Below are 22,724 nucleotides of genomic sequence, written 5' to 3'. Positions count from 1 at the left end.
CAGGCCTGTGTGGGGATTGTAATTTCCCCACTGGGGATTAATAAACAGTATAAATTAACTCCGTCAGATATTCCATCCTGTTTACATTTTCACACAAAAATGACAAAATACAATTTAACTGAATGTATGTGTATAATGACATTAGAAGGACATTAGAAGGTGCTATAGGGTAGCGTAGTCAAGACCAACTAAACCGAGACCAAGTCTTCACAGAAAGAAGACTTGGAGGGTTTGAGGTTGAGACCGAGTCAACACCAAGACCGATCTTAAGACCGATCATAAAACCAAGACCGATCTTGAGTACCGCAACACTGCTATAGGTTGACTTAGGGCTTTAACCTGCGACTAGGTTTTGGAGCCCAAAGAGTCAGAGACTCGCATCCCCATACAGGGAACCTCTATGCTAACGGCACAGATGATGTAACTGGAAATGTGTATTGATCCCTAAACAACCAGCCCCATTGATCGGCACCAGTAAGTGGGATATTACAGGCAGCTATTGACTGTGTAGCACTAATGTTTCTTTTGCAAACACTGGAATATACAAACCTTAACGTTATGTTTCCATGAGCTCTGCCTTCACTCTTCTCCTCTTCTCGTCGTCCTCTGACTGACATATAACATCTGCAGTTGCATGGACAAATACAAAAATACAACTATAAATCACATGGGATTTTTTATACCAAATGCAAAATCAAGTTAATCCTAAAAACTGCATTGCAAAACAACATTCCTGCAACAAATACTAGTTAAAATATCTATTTTTGTTGAGACTATTCCTTCTGTTGTTTAACTCAAATCTATGATGATGAGTTTTTTTTAGGCTGTTAGATTAGACCCAATTATAAAAGGGTATTTTTTAATTGGAAACAGTGACATCCAATGGTGTAGCAACATCATATTTATTATTAAAAAGAGGTTTTCTGTTATTTTTTCCCCCTGAAAAGTCTTTCTTACATTTTCTCCTCCTTATTTACATATTATCAAGGATCAAAAGTAGCAGAAACACCATAACTACTTACTAATAACTTATTAATGTCTTAAAAAGTAGTAGAATCAGCACAATTCTGACACTGTGTTTTACAAAGGTAGACTTTACAACAGGACAGTTTCATTGTATGGTTATGTCATGAATTACATTATCATTTATATCATCATTGTACATATTTTTATGTACTTGAAATATGTTTGAGATCTCAGTTTGCTCATGTATTTCTGCTCTTCCAATTGTATTTTAGCTTTTTCTTACAACCATATCATGATAAAAATATTATATATCAAAAACAATATAATATAAAATAGAATAGAATAGATTTTCAGAAATACGGGGAAACTGCGAAAGCTGCCAGCCACTGTCCAATCCAACAGGATCTAACAATGTAAAATGCAAATTAAAAACAAATCTCTACAAAAACCAGCGTCGGAAATGACAATTCACAGAATCACCATGTTCACAGAAAGTGAATATGTGCATTTCATGAAGTGCTGTGGTTCTGAGTTTTGACCTTAAAGTGCTCATATTATGCTCTTTGGCCTTTTCCCTTTCCTTTATTGTGTTTCATGTCTTTTTTTATGCATGTTATAGGTTTACAAAGTCCCCCCCCCCCCCCAAAGGGACTTACCACCTCCAACAGAAAACACTGTTCACAAACTACTCCAAACACCACTATTGTAGTCCAGCCTTTACTTACTGCATCTGTATGTGGATGTGTAAGACGTCACTTTGTAACTCACGTTATAATGCTCGCCTAGCTGCTAGCATGGTACAACCTCGTACTCTTCTCCTGACTGGCTAGTAGTCCTTACCTAGGTACTGTCAGGGCACGACCTCATACTCTGCTCCTGACTGGCTAGTAGTCCTTACCTAGGTACTGTCAGGGCACGCCCTCATACTCTGCTCCTGACTGGCTAGTAGTTCTTACTAGGTACTGTCAGGGCCACGCCCTCATACTCTGCTCCTGATGGCTAGTAGTCCTTAACCCAGCTACTGTCAGGGCCTCATACTCTGTTTCCTGACTGGCTAGTAGTCCTTACCTAGCTACGTCAGGGCACGCCTCATACTCTCCTTCTGATAGCTAGTAGTCCTTACCTAGGTACTGTCAGGGCACGCCCTCATACTCTGCTCCGACTGGCTAGTAGTCTTACCCAGCTACTGTCAGGGCCCTCATACTCTGCTCCTGACTGGCTAGTAGTCCTTACCTAGCTACTGTCAGGGCACGCCCTCATACTCTGCTCCTGACTGGCTAGTAGTCCTTACCTAGGTACTGTCAGGGCACGCCCTCATACTCTGCTCCTGACTGGCTAGTAGTCCTTACCCAGCTACTGTCAGGGCCCTCATACTCTGCTCCTGACTGGCTAGTAGTCCTTACCTAGGTACTGTCAGGGCACGCCCTCATACTCTGCTTCTGACTGGCTAGTAGTCCTTAGCTAGGTACTGTCAGGGCACGACCTCATACTCTTCTTCTGACTGGCTAGTAGTCCTTACTACTAGTTTTGAGTAGTAAGTAGTAGTAGAAGTAGTAGTAGTTTTGATACCTTTCAGTCGGGTTTCCGACCACACCACAGCACTGAAACGGCTCTTGTCAAAGTCTTTAATGACATCCCCCTTTAACACAGATAGTGGCAAAATTTCAATCTTAGTATTACTTGATCTCAGTGCTGCATTGACACGGTTTCGACCATGACATATTACTAGACCGATTGGAAAACTGGGTAGGACTTTCTGGCTTAGTACTAAACTGGTTTGAATCCTACCAAAGAATAGGGATTACTTTTTGTCAATAGGTAATTATACATCTGAGCGTACAAATATGAAAGTGCGGAGTTCCGCAGGCTCCATTTGGGGCCTCTTCTGGTTTAACATCTACATGCTTCCCCTGGCTCAGATTATGGAGAAAACAAAATAAGTTACCATAGTTATGCGGATGACACACAAATTTACATAACCTTATCGCCAGGGGGGCTATAGTCAAATACAAAAACTGACTAACTGCATCAAACAAATGAACGACTGGATGTGCCAGAAAATTCTGAAATTAAATGAAGGAAAAACTGAGGGGAGTGTTTTTGGAAAAAAAAGAGGACGATTTAAAAATCTGCGCTCAGCTTCAAACAACAATGTTAAAAACAACAGACAAAGCCAGAAATCTTGGTGTAGTCATGGACTCAGACCTGAACTTAACAGCCACATTAAGACAATTACAAAGTCAGCCTACTATCACCTAAAAAACATATAAGGGTTAAAGGATTATGTGTCAACAGGACTTGGAAAAAACGGTCCATGCTTTCATCTTCAGTAGACTGACTACTGTAATGGGGTCTTTAAGGTCTCCCAAAAATCATCAGACAGCTGCAGCTGATTCAGAACGCTGCGCTCGGGCCCTCACTAAGACCAAAGAGACTGGATTAATCACTCCAGATCTAAAGTTTTTACACTGGCTTTGGTCTAAAAGAATTGATTTCAAGTACTTTGGGTAGTTTATAAATCCCTTAAGGGTTTTTTAGGCCAAAATACATTTCTGATCTGTATACACTTTTGACCCCCCCGACCTCTAGGTCATCTGGGAAGGTCTACTTTCTGTCCCCAGAATCAAAACTAAACGGGGTTTGGAAGCAGTTTTCAGTTTCTATGTCCTCATATCTGGAAAAACCCCCAGAAACCTGTAGATCCGTTTGGCTACTCTCAGTTTTTTAAATCAAGGTGAAGACCTTTCTTTTTGATGCTGCCTTCTTTAAATTAAGCTCATTTCTTTCTTATGCGCACTTTTAACTTTTATTCTTGTGTTTATGTGTCCTAATGTTTTTTATTTGTTTTTTAAATGTCTATTCATGTGTCTTATGATTTTTAATGCTTATGACTTTAAAATGTTTGTACTTGTGTTTTATCTGTTTTAATGATTTGTGTAAAGCACTTTGAATTGCCCTGTTGCTGAAATGTGCTCTACAAATAAAGCTGCCTTGCCTGCCTTGCCTACCTAGGTACTGTCAGGGCCCATCATACTCTGCTTCTGACTGGCTAGTAGTCCTTACCGAGGTACTGTCAGGGCACGCCCTCATACTCTCCTTCTGACTGCTAGTAGTCCTTACCTAGGTACTGTCAGAACACGCCCTCATACTCTGCTCCTGACTACTAGTAGTCCTACCTAGGTACTGTCAGGGCACGCCCTCACTCTGCTTTGACTGGCTAGTAGTCCTTACCTAGGTACTGTCAGGGCCAACCTCATACTCTTCTTCTGACTGGCTAGTAGTCCTTACCTAGGTACTGTCAGGGCCCTCATACTCTGCTTCTGATGGCTAGTGTCCTTACTACTAGTTTTGAGTAGTAAGTAGTAGTAGAAGTAGTAGTATTTTGATACCTTTCAGTCGGGTTTCCGACCACACCACAGCACTGAAACGGCTCTTGTCAAAGTCTTTAATGACATCCACCTTAACACAGATAGTGGCAAAATTTCAATCTAGTATTACTTGATCCAGTGCTGCATTTGACACGGTCGACCATGACATATTACTAGACCGATTGGAAAACTGGGTAGGACTTTCTGGCTTAGTACTAAACTGGTTTGAATCCTACCTAAGAATAGGGATTACTTTGTGTCATAGGTAATTATACATCTGAGCGTACAAATTGACGTGCGGAGTTCCGCAAGGCTCCATTCTGGGGCCTCTTCGTTTACATCTACATGCTTCACTGGCTCAGATTATGGAGAAAACAAAATAAGTTACCATAGTTATGCGGATGACACACAAATTTACATAACCTTATCGCCAGGGGACTATAGTCAAATACAAAACTGACTAACTGCATCAAACAAATGAACGACTGGATGTGCCGAACTTTCTGAAATTAAATGAAGGAAAAACTGAGGTAGTTGTTTTGGAAAAAAAAAGAGGAACGATTAAAAGTCTGCGCTCAGCTTCAAACAACAATGTTAAAAACAACAGACAAAGCCAGAAATCTTGGTGTAGTCATGGACTCAGACCTGAACTTTAACAGCCACATTAAGACAATTACAAAGTCAGCCTACTATCACCTAAAGAACATATCAAGGGTTAAAGGACTTATGTGTCAACAGGACTTGGAAAAACTGGTCCATGCTTTCATCTTCAGTAGACTTGACTACTGTAATGGGGTCTTTACAGGTCTCCCTAAAAAATCAATCAGACAGCTGCAGCTGATTCAGAACGCTGCTGCTCGGGTCCTCACTAAGACCAAGAGACTGGATTACATCACTCCAGATCTGAAGTCTTTACACTGGCTTCCTGTGTCTCAAAGAATTGATTTCAAAGTACTCTTGGTAGTTTATAAATCCCTTAACGGTTTAGGTCCAAAATACATTTCTGATCTGCTACTACACTATGACCCCCCCAGACCTCTCAGGTCATCTGGGACAGGTCTACTTTCTGTCCCCAGAATCAGAACTAAACAGGGTGAAGCAGCTTTCAGTTTCTATGCTCCTCATATCTGGAATAAACTCCCAGAAACCTGTAGATCCGCTGCTACTCTCAGTTTTTTTAAATCAAGGCTGAAGACCTTTCTTTTTGATGCTGCCTTTCTTTAAATTAATGCTCATTTCTTTCTTATGCTGCACTGTAACTTTTATTCTTGTGTTTTATGTGTCCTAATGTTTCTATTTTGTTTTTAACTGTCTATTCATGTGTCTTATTGATTTTTAATGCTTATGACTTTTAACTGTTTGTACTTGTGTTTTATCTGTTTTAATGATTTTGTGTAAAGCACTTTGAATTGCCCTGTTGCTGAAATGTGCTCTACAAATAAAGCTGCCTTGCCTTGCCTTGCCTACCTAGGTACTGTCAGGGCCCTCATACTCTGCTTCTGACTGGCTAGTAGTCCTTACCGAGGTACTGTCAGGGCACGCCCTCATACTCTCCTTCTGACTGGCTAGTAGTCCTTACCTAGGTACTGTCAGAACACGCCCTCATACTCTGCTCCTGACTAGCTAGTAGTCCTTACCTAGGTACTGTCAGGGCACGCCCTCATACTCTGCTTCTGACTGGCTAGTAGTCCTTACCTAGGTACTGTCAGGGCACAACCTCATACTCTTCTTCTGACTGGCTAGTAGTCCTTACCTAGGTACTGTCAGGGCCCTCATACTCTGCTTCTGACTGGCTAGTAGTCCTTACCGAGGTACTGTCAGGGCACGCCCTCATACTCTGCTTCTGACTGGCTAGTAATCCTTACCTAGGTACTGTCAGAGCACGCCCTCATACTCTGCTCCTGACTGGCTAGTAGTCCTTACCTACTGACTGGCTAGTAGTCCTTACCTAGGTACTGTCAGAGCACGCCCTCATACTCTGCTCCTGACTGGCTAGTAGTCCTTACCTAGGTACTGTCAGGGCACGCCCTCATACTCTCCTTCTGACTGGCTAGTAGTCCTTACCTAGGTACTGTCAGGGCATGCCCTCATACTCTCCTTCTGACTGGCTAGTAGTCCTTACCTAGGTACTGTCAGGGCACTCTCATACTCTGCTTCTGACTGGCTAGTAGTCCTTACCTAGGTACTGTCAGGGCCCTCATACTCTCCTTCTGACTGGCTAGTAGTCCATACCTAGGTACTGTCAGGGCACGCCCTCATACTCTGCTTCTGACTGGCTAGTAGTCCTTACCTAGGTACTGTCAGGGCACGCCCTCATACTCTGCTTCTGACTGGCTAGTAGTCCTTACCTAGGTACTGTCAGGGCACGCCCTCATACTCTGCTTCTGACTGGCTAGTAGTCCTTACCTAGGTACTGTCAGGGCCCTCATACTCTGCTTCTTACTGGCTAGTAGTCCTTACCTAGGTACTGTCAGGGCACGCCCTCATACTCTGCTTCTGACTGGCTAGTAGTCCTTACCTAGGTACTGTCAGGGCCCTCATACTCTGCTTTTGACTGGCTAGTAGTCCTTACCTAGGTTTTGTGCATGTGTGAATCCTAACAAAGATGGAACAGAAGTGAGATGTCTCATTCTGTAGCTGACACAGAGAGGTCAACACAAAGGGTGAAAAGAGGAGCTGCAGCAATGTGCAGTACAACAAAAATATGGTGTTTTTTCGAAAATTAAACCATGTAAACCTATTCTGGTACAACCTCTAAATTAACCTGACAATGAGCATAATATGAGCACTTTAAAATTAAACCACAGGTGTGTGTTTTTTTGGATGACACCAAGATATGCAGTCATTATCCATACCTTTTCCAATCTTCTAAAAGGGATTAAACAATGCCCAAATCTTTAAATGGCCAAAATCTGCATGATGATCATGTTCTGATTCGGACACAGATATTCCTTATGGTGTGTAGTCTTTTCCGTGTTTGAATGGGTATTTTGTCTGTCGTCCAGGCTCAGGGAGAACGAGCAGCGGGCTAAAATCCTGCAGCAGGAGAGCGAGTACTACTCCTCTCAGGCTCGGGCGCTGCAGCAGTCGCTCTCCCAGCTCACTGTGGACAAGCAGCAGACCGAGGCCGAGCTCAAGGTAAGGGCAGCACTCAGCTGATATTACACAGCAACCAAACACTGCTCAAAGTCTCTTTAACCCTCGTGTTGTCTTCCCGTCAACATCAACAGTTGGTCAATAAACCTCATTTACAGGAAGTTATACCTAATATTTGAGTTAGAAAAGCAAAAATTAGGAATTATTTTGACTAAAATGAAAGGAATGGATGTTGATGGATAATCCCAGACTGGAATATTTCAACTTTTACTCAATTCTATTTCAAAACCACTTCCATTTTGTTTTTCAAATGCTATAAAATTGAATAAGTACTTGCCAAAGAGCGTTGTGTGGAATCAGTCGTGTTATCTAGGGTAATTATATTTGGGTAGTTAAAAAGAACACTGATATAGGAAAGCGGGTCAGTTTGACCAGAGGACAACATGAGGGTTAAAGGTCACCATATTGGCCAGCTGCCAGGTTTATGTTTTCATGTATATGCACACAGGTGATATCCCTTAGTTTACCTAATTGGACTTTTTGTTGACTCTGTGTGGATCATTTTCCAGATTCTTCTGTTAGCTTTCTTAGACCTGATAGAAACAAATTATACATTTCTTGTCCTTATTTGCACAAGTCCAGTGGCCTTAGGTAATTCCCAGCATGGCTCTGCCCAATCAGAGCAGTTCATTCTTAAATAATTTACTTTATAAACATGTATTGTAACGGCAGCTGAAGTGGGAGTTTTAAATGTATTTTAAAACATATCTCTACAGTAGCTGAGGTACAATAAATGAAAATGTTTTGAGCCTGTCACAGCAGACCTGTTGCCTCTGATTAGCAGCAGGAACTGCACAGGTGGAACTAATGACAGTTGTCACTGCCCGATATGAGTCGGGTGCAGATTTGAGTCGAGCATGCTCAGATTTAAACGGTTTACGGCATAACGCGTCATACTGAAATTTGTGAAATCTATAAAATAATAACCTTTTCTCATTACAAACAATAACAGAAGATGGAAATCATTTTTAAAAAACGTTTTAGCTATCTATGATTGTTTGATTGCTAACGTTAGCTCAAAACGCCATTCCAGGGACAGCCTTTGTTGTGTTTGATTGCTAGCGTGTAGCTAAGCTAGCAGTCATTTCAAAAATGTTTTAGCGATCTATGATTATTTGATTGCTAACATTAGCTCAAAAAGCCATTCAGCTGACAGCCTTTGTTGTGTTTGATGCTAACTTGTAGCCAGAAGTGAACCAACTTGGTTAAGTAGGTCCATTTTTACTGGGTTACAGAATTACAGAAGTCTCTCGTCAGCATCTTGTATGCTACTTGTGGCAAAATGACGCATGAGCAACTCACATCAGGGAATGACAACAGTAATGATGGCGTTAAGTTGTCCTTATACTGTTTGTTTTTTAAATACTGAGCTGATGAATGTAAGCCCCTCAACCTTGAAAAAAGTGGACCTGACACTAGACAGAAGGTTTTTAAATGTTTTTAATGATTTTCATATTTTATGGTCAACTATCTATTCTGTAAATTGTGTTTCCAAACATGAAAGTGTAAATTTTTCTAAGCACGTAACACATGCAATTCTATATCCAAATGTGGTCAGTTTTCATGAGCTACAAATAAACAACCTTTTTCACGTTTGTTGTAATAATAATAAAAATGGTTCAGATGATCCAATTGTTTTTATAAATGGGTTTATCTTAATACTTAGGGGAATTTTCACAACCATAAAAGTACGGAAAGGATGATTCTAAATACATTTAAAATACTTATTTAAACAATGTTTCAAGACTCTGCTTGTACAAATAACTATTTTGGTAGACACCAGTTGGGCTTAACGATATTCAGGGACTTTTATCCCATTCCATTATTTCCCCTGGCACCCAGTCTGATGTACTGAGTCTCTCTGACATGGAGAGCTGATCTCACATTACATTTACTGGAAAGAAAAAAAGCTCATTGCCTTCTTTTGTCCGGTTCCTCTGTGTGAAAGTACCTCTGTGCATCGTATCCATCACTCGCTGTTTACATAACTACTGTATGAAGGTGCTAAAGCCTGTGCTGCTTTCAGTTCATCCTAACACAGTTTGGATTTGAATAAAGTGAGACCTCTCAAGCTGAGGGAAATCTTTTCTCCATCACTTCAGCTCCGTTTATCATTAATAGCCCAATACTTAAACCCTTAACCCTTGTATTGTATTCGGGTCAAATTGACCCATTTCAAATTTTTACAAGAAGAAAAATGGTACAAGTAATTTTTATCTACCTGAAAATCAACTGCCTTACCTTATTTTCTGTGATAAACATGTATTCCTCACTCAGTTCAGAAAATTATTCTGCATATGATCATATGATATGTTTTTTCCATAGTGGATTTTTAACATGAATCATAACTTTATGAAAAAAAATGAATCATACTTCCATTTTTAATTGTGTGTTAGTAGAGACTGATTGCATTCCCTAAACATAAATGTTATCTCAATTGTTTGAAATCGAGATAAAGACAATATTTGTTACTAGATCATGAAGTAAAACTTCATTTCAGAATTGTTTTTAAAACCCCAAATAAGTCACGGGTCCATTTGACCTGAGGGACACGAGAGGGTCACGAAAGTAAAGACAACAAGGGTTATACATCCACATACAGATGCAGTATGTCGATTTCAGCCGAGTAGGTTTTCACTGACATCCTGCGTGTTTTCCTGTTTGCCCCAGGCAGAGATAGAGTCTCGGGTGGAGCTGGAGAAGAGACTGAAGCAGGCTGAAGAGGCTCTGAAGGACCTGGAGGAAGGCCTGGACTCACTGGAGCGGACCAAGGAGACAGACCAGAAGATGAAGGGGGATGTGACTGAGCTGAGGAGTGAGTATGATTATTCCTATAGTCTTTGGTAGAGCACCTGTGTGCTCCAAGATTGCATTTAGTACAGTCCCAGAAGTTTAATTTGATAGTTCCTGTACATGAGGATGGCAGCAAGAATATCCTAAGCATCCCCAAGTCAGATTAGCTCACATAATTCTCTGCAACAGGTTTACGTCCTGATGCAAAGGCCCTTAAACACACATACAGGGAAGATGGGAAGTTCATAATCTGATCTGACACTTACACCTGTGTGGCTACCCTCCTCTTGATAGAGTTGTTCTAACATGTTGATCACATTCAGCAGATATCATTTTTGGATAAAAACAATTGACAGCAACATAAGGGTTTTACTTTTAATGTAATTTATGCAACAGAAATTGCCTCAAACTATTAGAGGTGACACTAATAATTGTTTTCGTTATTGGTGAATTATGTTCTCGATTTATTGTTTGGTGTATAAAATATATCAAAAACTTGAAAAATGCCAGTTTTGTCCCCGAACTAATCGCAAAAAAAGAAATTCTGTTTCCTATCATATGGGACAAATAAAGCATAACCTCCTCACCTTTAACAAGCTGTAACCACGGAACCATTTTTTGTTGATTGACTAACCAATTAATTAAATAATTGTTGCAGCTCTAAAATCATACTGCATAAAATGGTAGTTCTAATAATTCAATTTTATTGTTTAATTTACATTTTAATATTAATATGTGTCAATATTCTTACGTCTTGCTGAATGACAGCAAGTTACATTTAAACAAAAGCTGTCATAACCTGACTCCTAGTCATTATATCATTATACTTTTTTGCGGCAAATATTTGTTGATGTCCATTAATAAGCAGTCATTGAGACATCCAAACTGAACTCCTCTCCTCTCCTTTATGAAAGTTGCTCTTTATTTTTGTAAACAATATGACAATATATTAAACTGTAGTAGGCCTATGCCAAGTGTTGAAAGAAGTAACTGTAACTGTAGCAATCATTGAACAATGGCGCCATCTACTGGGTCATTTGCACTTATTTTCTCAGTATTTCAAAGCCTTGTGCCGTTTACATGTTACTTTATTTACATACAAGAATACATCTTTATTTCAGACTCACAAGTAGGTCCATGCTATATAAAAACACATATCAGTAATTCTGTATCTGTATCTGTAGTTCATGTTTACCTTCTTAATGTTTAGCCATAACGTACATGTATCTGTGTGGAGAGCAACACAAAGCCGGACTCAAACTGCCCTGTGTTCACACTGTAGACCTAACTGATTCATAAATAGAAGTTCTTTATTTTTTAGTATCTTTGCAGATACTCTAATTCAACGTTTTACGGTGTGCCAAGTCAGATGTGATATGACTGTTATGTACTGAATATTATTACGAAAATATTTTGTGTTCCTTTCACCATCCCCCTCCCTCTAGACCTGATAAAAGCACCCTGTACTAAATATTGATGTCAATTTTCCAACTCAATTGATATTTATTGATATCTCTTTGAGACGTATTGTCTTTTTCATAAATAGAAATGATATCTTTACGTATTCCATCTTGTTCAAATCTTTTCTCTTTGGTTAATTCTTTCCACCTTCAAACTTCCACACACACTATCTGTCCAATCGGAGTATTCTGTTGCACGTCTAAAACCTTTTGAACGTACACACGTTCCAAAACTAGTTCCTTCCTGAGGCTATTTTGGGATTGGTTTAAAGTGGTGCTGTCACACAATTAAAATAATTAATTGCAATTAATGTAGTTAACTCGCAGTAAATCGCAATTAATCACACATTTTCATCTGTTCTAAACGTCCCATGATTTCTTTTTGTCCCATTATTTTTTCTCATGTTAATGCTCTTATCAACATGAAAAGTGGATCGGCTCGCTCTGTGCAAATGTTTTTTTATTGAAAACAACATTAACATAAACTCTACTGTAGTGTTTAAGTCCCCCCCCCCCCTCTCCCCCCCCAGCATAAGCCTACTGTAGTGTTCAATTTCACACTAACATTCTCACTTGGAGCAAATAATCTCTCACACAATCTAACACTGTCCATCAATAAAAGGATAAAGAAATCAGAATCTCATTGGCGTCCACTTCGGCGTCTCACGCTCGCCATCCCCTCAAAACGGAACGTTACTACTCTGTGTGTGCGTCGTGCTTGTTGTTTTGTTTCCGGTCTAGCTAGATCCGGTGTGGTGTTGTAGTTTTTTTTTGTTACTAGTTGTTGCAACAGCATGTGAAAAACATCTACAAAGTTTACTAGGCCAAAAAGAAAGATGAAAAAAAAATTGACATCGTTTAAAAAGGGTTTGCGTTGACGTCGTTAATAACACATTTAACTGACAGCATTAGTTTAAGGAAATGCCAATAAACCAGAGCATGTTTTCTCCCATCCCAGAATGCTGCGTGGACTAGCCAGACCCTCCTACACAGCACAAAATAACCCCCCCCCCCCATCATCACATACCCTTCCCCATACCTAGAGATTGGTTTTATTTCAGTTAGCTTAATAGCTGGTTTGATTTGCATTGAGAGATGATCGTATGGACAGTTCCCCATGCCAAACTCTATTATAGTATTTAATGATGTGGGGGGGGGGGGCTATTTTAAGGCTAAGGGAACTTTATCAGGATGCATAGTATCCTGATGCATGAAATAACTGGCCTTTAATAATAAAAAGGTGCCTGCCTCTATGGGAATTTAACATAGGGGTGTTTATACTTATGCCCCCTGTATTTTAAGGAAGAATATTTATTTATTTACAATACATAATTCATTCACAAAGAAAAATTTGTGTCCTTAAAAGGTTGGATTTCCCTAAATATTTTGAATTAAGGCATGAAGATGAATTTCCAATATATGTTTTTTTATTCCTCTTTTTAAACAACTTTAGCATGGGTGTGTAAACTTTCTCAAGCCACTGTACATATATACACACACATAGTGTCTTCATTGATTCATAGGTGTGTTCATAAATGATGTGTTTCTGATGTGTGTGTTCAATCAGGATTCTTTGAGGAGTGTATCTGTGCAGCGGAAATCGAGGCGAAACTTCCAGCGATCATGAAGAACGCTGTGTATCTGCACAAAGCCGCCGCACGCAGAATAAAGAGCTGCCGCATCCAGAGGAGAGCCTCCAGGAGCCACTGGTGTAAGTCTCTGCAGCATGCACTGTTTATGACATAATATACTATCACTTCTTTTGAAATACTATGCTATGACTTTCTCTCTGATTGGTGTGATACGAACGTTTCATGAATCCCACGTGAAGCCTGTTGTAAGAGGACTTCTGCGCACATATTTGCACATATCTGTTTCTACGTTGGGTTGATAAATGAGGGCCTTTGTGCCTAAACAGGTTAAAAAGACTGTGATAAAATCTGACTTGGCGGCTGCTTTAACTGATGAAGGGGTTGCTACAATGGGGGCTGCTGTGGCTTAGTGGTAGAGCTTCCAATTGGAAGGTTTGTGGTTCAATCCCTGGCCCTGCAGTCCCATGTCAGTGTCCTTGGGCAAGACGCTGAACCCCAAGTTGCCCCTGATGCTGCGTCATTGGAGTGTGAATGTGTGTGATTATTTATCTGATGAGCAGGTCTTCAGAAATACTTTATTGATCCCCGAAGGGAAACTCTGTGTTGTAGTTGCACAATATTATAAATTGTAGGCAGCCTCGGCAGTGTATGAATGTGTGTGAATGGTAAATAGTTCCTGTGCTTTGAGTAGAAAATATATAAAATACAGCACATTTACAATGTGGCGGTGTTAGAGGTCTGTGTAGTTCTTTCTCCTACTCACCCGCAACACATTCTCACTCCTATCTCGTAAAATACAGACGCTTGGTCAGGTGCCTTTGTCGTTCTTTTTGATGCCAAAGGAGACCTTTATAACACTCATATAACACGCGCTTGGTTGTCTCCCCTTGCGTCATTTAACGCGCTTGGTCGGGACTATTGGCGTCCCTTTTGACGCTACTAAATTAAGGAAAAGCTCGTGGGTGGGCTTACGGTTCTGTGATTGGTGACTAAAGAAGAAAGCGGCTTCCCTGACCCGCGGCAATAACAAGACAGCTAAGGACACAAACCCCGCTCTCCTGGGTGAAAGTCCTGTGTTTGACCCATCCACCCCCGACCAACATCCCTATGTGGAATTTTCCCCTTACATACTACTCGCTAAACCCCGTCTAGACACTGCCTCCCCCAGTACGCTCTACACACACACCAAAGGGCGCCTTTTTTGTTGCGTCAGGCGTGGACAGCCACTGTCCAAACGTCCGTATTTGACGCAGGAACGGCTTGGTGTCTCAGTTGCATGTTTTTGAGATTCACAAGTACATATGTTTGGGTTGCTCTCTTTAGTGAGAGGGATGTAGATAAATATTTCACTTTGTTTGAGCTTGTTGCAAACAAAATTAAAATTAAAATGGCCTACGCACGTTCGGCCGTTGCTTTTGCAGTTTCTCTTCACACTGCTCAAGAAGCCCAAGCGTCCTTGGATTATGACGAGGTCAAAGCAGCTGTGCTAGAGTATATGCATTGGTGCACGAGACATGTCGCCAAAGGTTTTGGCGGTTCAAAGAATCTGACAAGACTTGTATTGAATTTGGCAAAAAAGATCTGTTTGATTGTTGGTGCCAATCTAAAAATGTCAATAGGCTCGTACGACATAAACTACGCCACTCCTGCTTTAAAAATCCGCTCTCAAGTCAGACAGTTTCCAGCCGTTTCCAGCGGCCTTCAGGCTGAACAGGAAGTGACAGAAACACTGTGGTCCAATCACAGACAGTTAAAGAAATGGACCAACAGATCCTGTTGCAGATCAGTGAAGGATATTAGAAGCACTTTCCCAGTGATAGCTGAGCGTTACTTTGCAGCTTTAACTGAGCTGTGACGTGAGCAACCTGTCTGAAAGTTGTACGTCTTCTGGTAGCTGTGCCAAAAGAGATCTCAATCATTCCCAATCAGCACAGACGGAGAGCATACGTATATGTTAGGAGATAACATAGGCACAGGCTAATTACTGCTAACTAACATGCTAGTTAACATTAGTAATTAAACCTAAACAGCTAATGGAAGTCTAAACTGTCTGCAAGCTTACCCTGTACTATACGGTAATTCCTCTACTGTGCAACAGCAAGTCGCGGGATTATGACACAACCGTTAGCCTATTTTTACAAAAACGTCTGCACGGAGCCATACGTGAGATACAAGGTAATGGAGCCTTTTATATGCATTGTCGTGTTTCTTTAGAAATAAACAACGGACAGATGGAGGCTTTAAACTCTTCAGAAGTGACGTCAAAATGAATGGCAGTCAATGGGAAGCTAACGGCAGGTGGTGGCTGGCTAACATCAAAATGGCGCCGTAGGGAGCTTTGCTTAGAGAAAAGAGGCTTACCCCCTTGGGTCCAACTCCAATTTAATAAAATTTTATCAAACCCATATATCAGCTTGTACAAGTCTCCAGTTGTTTTAATTATGACAGAGTAGCTCTCAAAATGCTCTACATGCAATGTGTTGCTAATTTTAATAAACTACAGACTGTAGATGATCTGTTATCTGAACGGATTTAGTCTCTTTCACTTCTAAATGTCACTATCAGCCACACTTGGTTTGTGTGGTTAAATCAGACAAATGGCAACTAAAATCACTGTAATTCAAAATCAATTAAAAGGTCATTTAAAACATGACGTTGAGTTGATTCCTAACTAATCAGCTGTTAAATCAGCTGAGAGGCCTGTATTTCCCAGCATGCCCTGGGTCAGCCTGGGTCTTGCAGGCAAAAAGCAACTGCCCTGCCTGCGTCTCAGAACTGCCGCCGCCTTGATCTCGTGGGGTTATCGTTGCCTACGTGTGCATGACGTCAGAGCAAGTCGGGATCGAGTCGGACACAAATCTAACCAGCATGCAACGGGCGGCGATCGCCGGTGATTGATTCTGCACAGACCTGGCTCATCTCAAACGTGCCAATTGATTACAAAAGTTTGTGTAGTCTCTTTTTGCTGGAAGAATTTAAGAACTTACCAGACAAAGTTGCCACTTATTTTAAAGTGGCTATATGTAACTTTAATTCTATTATGACGGTAGGCTTGTATCATGTGGACGCACCGACAGTTCTGTTATTACTTCCCCCCAATTTCCACAGGATGTGAAACAGTGTCAGCGTCTTTTGGTTTCCATTAAAGTCAGTGTGTGTATTTCCACGGACTGCGGAATGGCTGCATCCCGACTCCGTCCCGACTAGTTCCGATACGCAGAGTTTCTATTTTTGCAATTCAGCACACAGCAGATGGGACTATATCCATCCTGTGGAAATCGGGGGTGTGACTTCCTAATGAGGGCAGCGGACACTAAGCACTCAACCTACTATACTATGGCTTTTTTGGCTTTTTTATCATTTTTTTCAACATATTAAACTATTACTTTTTTTTAAACAACTTTTTTTTATATAAACTTTAGCATTTTTATAACTTTTGTTTTATCGCTTTTTTTCGACATAATTTACTATGACATTATCACTTTTTTCGACATACTATGGCTATGGCATTTTCTCCTGACAAATGGAACTCGCTTCAGGATTCTCTCAAATTAGAACAACTTGTTTCCATTGGGATGTTCAAGATAATGCTTGAAAATGTCACTTGTTTTTGTCAGTTTGAATAGTTTAGACTGGAAGAACGCTGGTTGGAAGAACACAGGTTGTGGGTTCAATTCTCAGGGAGCACTCTGACTTTTAATGTCCAACGGTGAGAGGGAAAAAGTCAAGTGTGTCAAATAAGATGTCTCAGAGTGATAGAACACTGGTTGGAAGGACACAGATTCCTAAGGCTGGAGTAGTTGGGGTAGAGGTTAGTTTCCTGCATATAGAGGAAAACCTGGTTGGAAAGAAACAGAGGTTGTGGGTTCAAACCCCTCAGGATATGTCAAATTTTAAGGTCTCTAACAGTGAAAAAGTAAATGGTAAATATGCCAGGAAAACAGTCCAAAGTGTGGAGTAGTTGGGGTAGAGCAGTGATGAGGACCCCTCCTGATATTCAAGGTATTTGATGGATGCATTGTGTTTTTTTTGTGGGGAGAAACAGTCTGCACCAAACATTGGTGTCATGTTGGTAAGCCACCAGAACTTTTCAAGAGAAACTTGCTGAGTTTAGATCATCGCAGGAAACAGAAGTCTCGACAACATCAGCCAAAGCACTGCAGGCGTCATATGTGGTTTCACTGCTCGAGGCTAAAGCAGAAAAGCAATCGCTGAGGACATGAGGAACCGCGGACTCTCAGCCGCTGTTGTACTAGCTGAGACAATGCTGGACAAAAATGCGGCGGATAAATGAAAAATGTCTAATGACACAGTTTTCCGCAGAATTTAAAGAATGGGAGCGGATGTTGTTGAAAAAGTTGTAGTAAAACTTGGCGAAGCATTTTCACTCTAGCTTGATGAGTCGCCCAATGTCAGTGGCAAAACACAGCTCATTGCTTTTGTAAGGTAAGTGGATGTTGAGATGGGGAAAGCAACAGGAGAGGACATTATAATGTTATGAATAATTTCTTCATTGAAAACTGGCTGGATTGGAGAAACTGCAGCAGTGTCTGCACTGACGGAGCTGCGTCAATCACAGGAGTTTTAAGGGCTCATGGAGCGTATTAGAAATAAGAATCCAGTGGAATCACTGTGTTATACCCAGGAATGCACTGGCATCCAAAAATATAAGCGGTGTGATGCATGACATTTTGAATGACACCATTAAAGTGATTAACTTCATTAAGTCAAGGCCACTCAATGCGCGACTATTTCTCCGCCTTTGTGAGGACATGGGCTCTGAACACACACAAGTGCCGCTACACACTGAAGTGTGCTGGCTATCTCGAGGGAGGAGACGGAACAGGCTGTTGGAACTATGGGCGGAGGTGCACACCTTTTTGTCAGAGCAAAGATCTCCACATGTCACCCTGTTTGAAGATGAAGATTGGCTTGCAATGTGCCATCTGGCAGACATATTCAGCAAATTGAATGAGCTGAATGTGTGTCTTCAGGCAAGGACACCCACGTTCTGAACCTGTATGACAAGGTGGGGGGTTTCCTGAAGATAGCAGTTGTGGAAATGGGCATGTGTACAGGGGGATCTCACCTGCTTTTCTCAGGGGGATGTTTTATGGAGAGATCACCAATCAGGTCCATCATAGAAGAACGTTCAGCCAACCTCATTGTGAGTTTTTTAACTTATACTTTCCTGACATGGAGGAGAAATCAACACGGCTTGATTGGGTGAGAAACTCATTTCTTTTGTCAGAAGTAAACAGAAACAAGATTCCTCTCAACAGGAAAAACTCTGACTAGTCATCTGACTATGGCCTACAGATGAAATATGAAAACTCCACTCTAACGCAGTTTTGGGTGTGTACAAAATAAGTATCCTGAGCCTGGAGGAAAAGCTTTGCTGCAGCTGCTGCCCTTTAGATCTATTTGTGTGAGGCCTCGTTTTCTGCAATAATTCTGATCAAAACAAAGCAGAGAAACAGACTGGGCCTGGAAAAAAGTGGGCTCACTGCTGTGTCCTCCCTGCCACCGAAGATGACCAAGATCCTCAGTGAAGTGCAAGCACATGTTTCGCAATAAATTATAAATGCAACTACATATGTACATATATATATATCTATATCTATATCTATGTAGATATAGATATAGATATATATATGTACAAAAGGTTTTTTATCAAACATGTTCTTGGCCCCTTCACTTGAACTGCATTGTCGCTAATTACATTGTTCATTTTCTGCAAATGTTTTTCATTTACAATGTTTAATAAATCTCACACTGATGGCACATCACTATATCATAGTCATATTCTTTATTTCTAGTTATGAAAAATATGTTTTTGTTTTTGTAGAATATGCCAGCAAAACAGTTTTAAGAGTAGAGTGTATGGGGTAGAAGGTAAATTGTCGCATAGAAACAATAAGTAGTTTAAAAAGGAAACAGAGGTTGTGGGTTCAAACCTTGCGAGATTTGTTGCTTTTTAAGGTCTTACAGTGAAAGTGAAGATGTCAAATATGCCAGGAGAACATGCCTAGTAGTAGAAAAGTTGAGATAGATGGTAGTTTGTGGTGAAAGCTGGTTGAAATATACCAGTTATTGATGGTTCAAATCTCACAAGGTGTGTTGAATTTATAGGTCTGTCAGTGAACATGAAAGTGTCAAATATGCCTGAAGAACAGTCCACAAACTAGAGTATTTGGGGTTGAGGGTGGTTCTTGGCACATAAAGCACAAGCTGGTTGAAAGAAAAAAATCACAGCTTTGTTAACTTTTAATGTATTGTAGAGAAGGTGTCAAATATGCCAGAAGAACAGTCCACAATCTAGAGTATTTGGAGTAGGGTGTAGTTCATATGTCATAAGACAAAAGCTGATTAAAAAAAAAAAAACAGTGGTTGTGGGTTCAAACCTCACATAGCTTGTTGAATTTTAATGTCGATTGGTGAAAATAAAGATGTTAAATATGTTATGAGAATGCTCAAGGTAGTATTTGGGGTGGAGGGTAGTTCTTGGTACCTAAAGCAGAATCTTGTCTGAAAGAAATAAGGGTTGTGGGTTCCAACCTCACATTACTTGTTGAATTTTAATTTTTTAATTTTTTAATTTTTTAAATTTCAAATATGCCAGGAGAAGAGTTCTAAGAGTAGAGTTTATGGAGTAGAGGATAGTTCTTGGCACATTGAGTAAAAGCTTGTCTAAAAGAAATAGAGTTAGTGGGTTCAAACTTCACATGGCGCTTTGAATTTTATTGTCTTACAATGAAGATGTTAAATATGTTATGAGACTATTGCTAAGAGTAGAGTTTATGGAGGAGAGGATAGTCCTTGGCACATTAAGCAAAAGCTTGTCTGAGAGAAATAGGGTTAGTGGGTTCAAACCTCACATGGCCCTTTGAATTTTAATGTCTCACAATGAAATGAAGATGTGAAATATACCAGTAGAACACACACGCTAGTAAAGAAGTTGGGCTGGAGGTAAGTTTGTGGTACCTAAGGCAACAGCTGGTTGGAAAAATATAATTTTTGTTGGTTCAAATCTCACAAAGTGTATTGATTTTTAAGGTCGAACATGAAGATGTCATAAGTGCCAGGACAAGAGTCTACAGAGTAGAGTATTTGGGGTGGCGGGTACTTTGTGCCACATAAAGCTTGTTGGAAAAAAACAGGGCTTGTGGGTTCAAACCTCCCAAAGCTTTTTGGATTTTAAGGTCTAGCAGTGAGAATGAAGATGTAAAATATGCCAGGAATAGACATAACAATAGAGAAGTTGGGGTAGAGGGTAATTTCTGATCAAGTAGTGCAAATGGGGTTGGTTCTAATCTCACAAGGTGTGTTAAACTTTGTGAGCTTTTTGTGCTAAAAGTATGTTAGGAGAACAGTCCACACAGTAGAGTTTTTGGGGTAGAGGGTAGTTCTTGGTACATAAAGCGTGATCTTGTTGGAAAGAAGTGGAGGTCGTGAGTTCAAATCCCACAATGTATGTTGAATTTTAAGGTCCAAAAGTGGACATGAAGAGGTCAAATGTGCCAGGAGAAGAAACCTGAAGTTGGAGCATTTAGAGTAGAGAGTAGTTCGTGGCACATTAATTAAAATGTTGTAAGAAGGGATCAGTGGTTGTGGTTCAAGCTGTGTTCATTTTTAATGTCTTATAGTGAACATGTAGATGTTAAATATGCCAGGAGAACAGGAGCGTGACAGTAGAAAAGTTGGACTAGAGGCTATTCTGTGGTACGTTAGGTGATAGCTGTTTGGAAAAATGCAATCATTGTCTCACAATGTGTATTGAGTTTTGAGGTCGAATAGTGTCTAATATAAAGATGTCAAAAATGCCAGGACAAAAGTCAATAGAGTAGAGCATTTGGGTAGAGGGGACTTATGTGCCACATAAAGCAAAAGCAGGTTTGAAAAAACAGGGGTTGTGGGTTTAAATCTCACAATGTGTGTTGAAGTTTAAGGTCTAGAGGTGAGAATGAAAATGTGAAATATGCCAGGAGATGGCTACTACTGTCATACTGAACATTTGGGGTAGAGGGTAGTTTGTAGCACATTAATGTAAATCTTGTTGGATGGGATCAGTGGTTGTGGGTTCAAACCTCATAAGCTGAGCTATCTTTTAAAGTCTTATAGTGAAAATGTAGATGACAATTATGCCAGGTGAACAGTCCTCAGAGTTAAGTATTTTAAACTTTTTTAGCAAATAAAAAACTGAAAAGTGGTGCATGCAAAATTATTGGGCCCCTTTACTTTCAGTGCAGCAAACTCCCTCCAGAAGTTCAGCGAGGATCTCTGAATGATCCAATGTTGATCCAATGACTGATGGTGATAAATAGAATCCACCTGTGTGTGTGATCAAGTCTCTGTATAAATGCACCTGCTCTGTGATAGTCTCAGGGTTCGGTTGAAAGCTCAGAGAGCATCATGAAGACCAAGGAACGCACCAGGCAGGTCCGTAATACTGTTGTGGAGAAGTTTAAAGCCGGATTTGGATACAAAAAGATTTCCCAAGCTTTAAACATCCCAAGGAGCACTGTGCAAGCGATCATTTTGAAATGGAAGGAGTATCAGACCACTGCAAATCTAGCAAGACCTGGCCGTCCCTGTAAACTTTCAGCTCAGACAAGGAGAAGACTGATCAGAGATGCAGCCAAGAGGCCCATGATCACTCTGGATGAACTGCAGAGAACTACAGCTGAGGTGGGAGAGTCTGTCCATAGGACAACAATCAGTCGTACACTGCACAAATCTGGCCTTCATGGAAGAGTGGCAAGAAGAAAGCCATTTCTCAAAGATATCCATAAAAAGTCTTGTCTAAAGTTTGCCACAAGCCACCTGGGAGACACACCAAACATGTGGAAGAAGGTGCTCTGGTCAGATGAAACCAAAATCAAACTTTTTGGCCACAATGCAAAACGATATGTTTGGCGTAAAAGCAACACAGCTCATCAAAAAAGCGAACGTATATTATATCAATAAAAGTGAAAAAAGCCATAGTATAGTATGTTGAAATAAGTGATAAAAAGCCATAGTATAGTGCATGAAATTAAGCAAATAACAACCCATGGTATGGTACATTAAAATAAGTAATAAAAAAGCCATAGTATAGTATGTCAAAAAAAGGGAAAAAGCCATAGTATGTCAATAAAACAGAAAAAAAAGCCTTAGTTTAGTACGTCAAAACAAGTGATTAAAAAAGCCATAGTACGTCTAAAAAAAGTTATTAAAAAGCAATAGCATATTATGGGGAAAAAAGAGAAAAAAGCTATAGTATGTTGAAAAAAGCCCTAGTATAGTGCATGAATTTAAGTAATAAAAAAGCCATAATATAGTATGTCAAAAAAAGTGTAACAAGCCATAGTATGTCAATAAAAGTGATGGAAAAAGTCATAGTATAGTAT

The 22,724-nt window shown here is 40.3% G+C and overlaps 1 protein-coding gene across 1 annotated transcript in view; it reads left to right on the top strand.

The window, feature by feature from the left end:
- Positions 1–22,724, top strand: part of plekhd1 (pleckstrin homology domain containing, family D (with coiled-coil domains) member 1) — a 37,190-nt gene that overhangs the window by 10,701 nt on the left and 3,765 nt on the right. The window contains 3 exon segments of the mRNA XM_032500764.1: positions 7,340–7,472; positions 10,161–10,305; positions 13,311–13,454. Coding sequence (XP_032356655.1) covers positions 7,340–7,472; positions 10,161–10,305; positions 13,311–13,454 — 422 coding nt within the window.

The sequence above is a fragment of the Etheostoma spectabile genome, chromosome 20 (genome assembly GCF_008692095.1).
Source record: "Etheostoma spectabile isolate EspeVRDwgs_2016 chromosome 20, UIUC_Espe_1.0, whole genome shotgun sequence".
Taxonomy (NCBI): domain Eukaryota; kingdom Metazoa; phylum Chordata; class Actinopteri; order Perciformes; family Percidae; genus Etheostoma; species Etheostoma spectabile.
This window is presented reverse-complemented; position numbering and strand designations above follow the sequence as displayed.